Below are 6000 nucleotides of genomic sequence, written 5' to 3' on the forward strand. Positions count from 1 at the left end.
AAAACGAGACTCGTGAATGGATTGTGCTTCGCTGAACTTAAAGTCAATCAATGAAACGTTGAAAGTTCGACTCCCACTTCATTCAGCAAAAACAAAGATCCAGCGGCGTCATGACAACCAGCTGAACCACTGCAGAGTTATACCGCCCTCCGCTGGTGGAATTACAGACCTACAACACGTAGGGTCTTATTTCCGTCTGTACCATTTATACCATCTCTGAGAGCCACTGGAGCTCCACTCTTCCTGAGGCAATAAAACTGTCCAATTCATCCCTGTAAAGTTTACCGTGAAAGATCTAGATTTCAGAGTTTTAATTTATCTCAATCTGTTTTTTTCTGTTTCTATTTTTTGCACATAGCCCGCTTCCATGTCTGTCTTTATGTGCACTATGTGCATAGCCTTCTTTCCTCTTTCCTTCAACGTCTGTTAAAGAGAGTATTTAGTATTTTGCAGTTTATATTAGACATTTCTGATGAGAAAGCCATCATGGCTTGCAGCCTGCCACCTCTTCAGGACCTGTATGCCTCCAGGACCCAGAGACGTGCAGGTGGGATCAGAGCCTTCGACCCTTCTCATCCTGGTCATGGACTGTTTGTTCCTCTTCCCTCTGGCAGGAGGCTACGGTCCATCCAGACCAGAACCTCCCGTCACAAGAACAGCTTCATCCCCTCGGCCGTCAGACTGTTGAATTCCTGAACAGCCTTTGTTGTTACTTAATTTTATTTATTTATTATTAGTATATTTTTTATTTTTTGTCAGCACTTTATTCCATAACACTTTACTAGTTGGTGGGCTCCCCACTGACCATGGCAATAAATTAAATTCTGATTCTGATTTCATATTGATATGATTGTTGTTTACGCAGCATGTAAAATTACGAACAAAACTTGCCTTGGCATTAACAAAGTTTTTCTGATTCTGATGTCAATAGGTCTTCAACAGAATTAGTGTTCATTCAAAACTGTGCTCAGAGAACAATAAATAGGAAAAGCTTGACTTGACCAAACAGTGGTTACACTTCTGTGTGCGCCAAAACTCTGTACTTTTGGTCACACTTGCTTTTGAGTTGAGGGCCCTACCTGGCTCCTGTTGGACAGCTTCATCAGCTGGGACATGAAGGTCGTGGGCTGAGTGTCGTGGGAGTCGCTGAGCTGCTTCATCTTCAGATACCGCTCTGCCAACAAACACACCAGGAGGGCGGGGGCATGGGGTAAAGTGCATTTAAAGATGGCGCAGGGCGAAATGAAAACACAGTTTGGTGTCTCGGTTGTTGAGCGGAGATGCGTGACAGCAGAGCAGTCCTGATAGCATCCATGCTAGCTGCTAAAGCTAAACAATAACACCCTCGCTTGACGCCGCAAACAGCAAAATTAAACAGTTATACTTTCCAAGAAAACTTTTTCAGCACATTTGATCAGGATATGACTTTAGAGATGAAGCGGAAGCTTACTTTGCACAACACATTGTGTCGTGTTGACTGGATCCGAACAACCCGTCACTTCACGTCTTGCAGAGTTTACAGTGTGTTTTGTTTGCAATGCAAACAAAACACACTGTAAACTCGGTCAGAACCACGGGTTGCCACTGGTGTGTAGCCAGGACCGGTAAGAAACGCATTTGTTACTTTTAAAAACAGGAAAGTGTGGCGCAGAAATAGTTTCGTCGGTGGCCGGTTTCTATTACGTCACTCGACTCGGCGTCGCAAGCGCTCGAGAGAACCACGCAGATGATGTCACACTGACCTCTGCTGGTGACGCAGGTGAACGGCAGCCGCTCGGAGCAGTCGGTCAGGCCGATGGACGGTAACTGCTCTGACCAGCTCTGGAAAGTTCTGCAGCCCTGTGTCTCCATCGGCCGGTGGAGAGCTGCGCACACAGAACAATGCTTATTAATGCTTTGACATCACTAAAAGGTTTAACATTAAAAAATGCATTATTAATAATAATAATAATAATAATAACTATTATTATAATACAATCGAAATAACATTAGATTAATAAGACGAATTAATGTTGAAGTTATTGTGAAGCCAAATTAATTCTCCAGAGGGTTAAGGTCAAACTTCACCACGCTTCACTCCTCAAACCTGTGCACTTGCTGGAGAACTCCAGGATGAAATCCACCTCTCCAGGAAGACTCATGTCCAGGATGGAACCCTGGTTTGTTTTTGTTTACATCTCAGAATTTAATTTTAATTTCATTTTATGTTTTGCAATTATTCTCCCCACATTCGTCTAATTTTACTTGCGGTCATTCATGGGCTTTGACCTGCAATAACCCTGCAATACTGCTTCACCTATGAAAACTCTTCACAGATCCATTGCGATTCACTCCACAGATCAGCCCAGCGAGTGGTCTCCTGCAGTCCCAGCCTGCCTGCACTCTCCTCCCTGCCTTCCTTGACCTCTGTCCATCACTCTTTATAAACTCATCTGTCAGTCTGTCCTGACCTCAGCAAATATGAGTGGGCGGAGAGACGTCCCCTGAGGTACTCGTGCTCTCACCTTGAACCCCTGGGTCTAGTAGCTCATGAGACCGTACAAGAACAAGTCCTACCTGGACAGAACAAGGAGGCCTGCACCCGGTGGACGTCCGGGTGGATGATGAGGTTGTCAAGGTTCCAGGAAAAAAGCAGGTCGTGGGTTGCAGGCGAGCATTCGTGGAGTGCTCGGACATGCCTGGCTTCCAGAGACATATTCCAAACATTGACATCAGTGATGGTCCCAAAAAACGGCTCGGTGAAATTCCCCCCAAACGAGTCTTGGTCTTGACCCAGGATGAGTATTCCGTCCGCATGGAGGTCTCTTGAGGAGTCGGTTCCTGAACCCATGTCCTTGCTCTGTCCATCCACATAGATGGCCCAGTCCCCCCTGCTCCGAGACCAGGTCACACACACTTGGTGCCACTGGCCGTCGCTGGTGAAGGAGGCCTTGTAGGGCAGGTGTTTTCCATGGATGATGAGGGCCATCAGGATTCTCCCCTGCATGTCCGCTTGGCCCCGCAGCTGGAACTCGTTCGTGAAGACCGGAGAGGCGTAGGAGAAAATGGTGGAGACCTCGTTCCAGGCCGGGTCCCAGCGAACACGGACACACACGCTGATGACGGACAGAGCTGGGAAGGACACATTAACCCGGGCGAAGCCTTCCCGAGACTCTTTTGGGAAGTGAAGTGCCGGGAACTGGACATCTGCAAGGACACAAAAGATGTCTTGCACTGGTGCGTGGACCTGGGACGGTTCTCCAACAGAACACGTTTCTCCCTCACTCAACATGACCACACCGGTCTCTGTCAGGACACTTACACTGCTTGGAAACAGCCACAGCTGGGGACACATGTTTGCTGGGATCTCGGACCCAAACGTACGACTTGAGTCCAGCCTGGCGGAGCAGTTCCGCAGCTCCTTCCGATTGGTCCAGAGCAGGCAGGGCGCTGAACTGGCCTCTGCAGTAGCTGTCGGCGGCGGAGAAGGCCAGAGAGTGGTTGACCAGCTGGAAAGCCCAGTCAGAGGTCAGGTGAACCGACCGGGCCAGTCCTGTAGGGCCAGAGATCCGGACACAGAAGTGAAACCCACCAATCGGCCCCGTCACTCTGATCGAGTCAGAACATTTCTCACCATGTGGTTCGCCGTCTTTGCCCGCTTGGGTTGGCTCACTCTCACATGCCACCTACAGGGACAACGTGTAGTGGACTTCATTCAAACTGCTCAGGTATAAAAACAAGTCAGATCTTTTTAACAGCTAAACCGATCAAAAGTAAACAACACCCTTTTGAAAGCTTACGGATGGTCGTCCATAGATCCTCCTGACACATTGTACTCCAACACCACCACCACAAACTCTTGGTATTTAAATGAATGAATGGTCACCCGTGGTTAGAGAGTGCTGGCAAGATGAAACGTCACCTTAGATGATTCTGTCGGTTTGAAAGAACCATGACAAAAGGGACGATGCGCACTATCGGAGGGCTGATTTAGGGGGCAACCCTTCACCCAGTTAGAAGGCCTTGCATGTGCCCATAGAACCTCCAGGCTCTATACCTCCAGGTATTATTTCATCCATTTCTGAGTAACTTAGCTCTAAAAATATGTTCGCACAGACGTCACAGAGAATCATGGGAGAATCATGACGCTCACTGTAAACAGAGCCACTTGTGGACTTCACAGAGCAACATTTTTAGCCACTGCTGTATATTGTCTTGAACGATGACGTTTTTATCTTTCAGGAGGAGGAGCACGTGTTCGTGTTCCTGAATGCCGTGGCTCAGGTTTGGTCTCGGGGTCACCAGGTTATGCTGCTACACCAACCTTACGTGTCAAAATACAACAAGGTCTCACCAAGGTTTTTGGCAGTTTTATTTGATGCTATTTGAGCTGGTTTGTTTTAGCTGCTTTATCATCTTAAACGGTTCCACTGATTGATGTTCGTGACCAGTAGAAACTCCCTGGCTCAGCACATATCTGTAGTCCTTTGTAGTTTCTGGGGTTAGAAATGAAGTGAGGTTTCATTGTGAGTTGTTCCACGCCCAACATTTTACAGCAGACAGCGCCATCTAGTGGCCTCTGAGTGTTTTGCGCGTGGCTGCCATTTTGCCAACTTTAAGTTGTTATAACATTGAAATAACAAACATTTCATATTTTTGTTTTGATGTGTGGCTACTCTGAGCTGTGAGATTTGATTATTGAAGAGAAAAATATGATGGGCCTAATCTAATCTAATCTAATCTAATCTAATGTAATCTAATCTAATCTAATCTAATCTCAAAACCATGGAGCTGTGGGTGCCATCTGGTGGGCACTAGAAATGAGGACACTGGTGCTTCTCACTAACCATGTCTTTGGTCGCCAAAGGAAGCGAGAAGGAAGCGAGCATGTGTGGCTGGTCCAGGACCTTCTGCCTTCTCTGGGTCACTAACCTCATCCCTCAGATCACCGGCTCATGCTCTCTCAGTACTCTCGCTCACTGAGTTCCTCTCCCCTCAGGTGTTAACCTCATGAGATGGACATGTGGGCTGTAAAGTGTCTGATGGTAGGTGCCACGTATGTGGGCGAGAAAGTCACAAAGGAAGGCACTGGAGAGCTACGGGCGAAAGGCTGCGGAGGGTTCAAGCCTGCCGCCACAGAACAAAAGACTTGATGAGCTATCGAACTGAGAAGTCCTGTCTGTCTCAAAGTCAAGTTTCAACGGATTCCTATGACATCATCACACCCGTCACTCATGAAACAGACCCACAGACGAGCCACCTGGGCTGCATGAGCAGTTCTGACTCTCACTTTGAGTCTTTGTTTTGCTCATCACTAGTTGGTGACTCATGCGTTCATCCAACCAGAACACTGCACCTGCTGTAGTAGGAGACAGAAAAAGCCAGGACAAACTTACCAGCAGGGAGAGGAGTGTGAGGACAGTGTGCAGAAGTCCAGCCATGGTGAAACCACAAGCCTTTTCCCGACTGTGTTAAGATAAAAGAACCACAGGAAAACTTGCAAAGGAGGTCAGCATCTGCGTGGCAGGACCACAAAGCAACATGGCAGTGCTCGGGCTCAGCCGATAACCGCATCAGCGGCGGAGCACGGGGTGATGCCGCTCATTTTTTTTGCCTCTTAGGAATCTGTCCTCCCTGCAGAGGGACGTCACGCTCTCCTAGTCCGTCAAAACAGATGCATGGAAATCCACGTCTTCCATTGATCCTCCTTCCGGCTGTGGCTGAGGGTCCAGTCCTCCCAGTGTCTCGTCCTGGCTCACTGTAGACCCCACACTCCTCCCTCTTCAGCACCCTGAAGTCTGTCCCATTGTCATGTAAATTGGGTCGTTTTTTTTGAAAGAATGCTTCTTACGCAAGCAGCGTTGGGAGAGTTGGCCGGGAGCAGCTGGGTGGTAGACATGTTTACCACGCCGCTCTTATTTACTCTTCCAACTAAACTTAATGATCAGTGAAACTGCGCCGCAGAACCATAGCCTCCTCTGGCACCTGGAGAGCCCGGCGGAACTAGGCCCGTTCAACTTC

At 48.1% G+C, this 6000-nt stretch overlaps 1 protein-coding gene across 3 annotated transcripts in view; it reads right to left on the minus strand.

Annotated features, from left to right (window-relative positions):
• Positions 1-5723, minus strand: part of adgrd2 (adhesion G protein-coupled receptor D2) — a 31022-nt gene extending 25299 nt beyond the window's left edge. For all 3 annotated transcript variants that reach the window (XM_053871814.1, XM_053871813.1, XM_053871811.1), the window contains exons 1-6: positions 5376-5723; positions 3614-3665; positions 3302-3532; positions 2557-3186; positions 1743-1865; positions 1080-1174 (exon numbers count right to left, since the gene is read on the minus strand). In XM_053871814.1, the coding sequence (XP_053727789.1) occupies positions 1080-1174; positions 1743-1865; positions 2557-3186; positions 3302-3532; positions 3614-3665; positions 5376-5420 (1176 nt within the window). In that variant the 5' untranslated portion in view covers positions 5421-5723. The remainder of the gene's footprint in view (positions 1-1079; positions 1175-1742; positions 1866-2556; positions 3187-3301; positions 3533-3613; positions 3666-5375) is intronic.
• Between the last annotated feature and the right edge of the window lie 277 nt (positions 5724-6000).

The sequence above is a fragment of the Synchiropus splendidus genome, chromosome 7 (genome assembly GCF_027744825.2).
Source record: "Synchiropus splendidus isolate RoL2022-P1 chromosome 7, RoL_Sspl_1.0, whole genome shotgun sequence".
NCBI classification, from domain to species: domain Eukaryota; kingdom Metazoa; phylum Chordata; class Actinopteri; order Syngnathiformes; family Callionymidae; genus Synchiropus; species Synchiropus splendidus.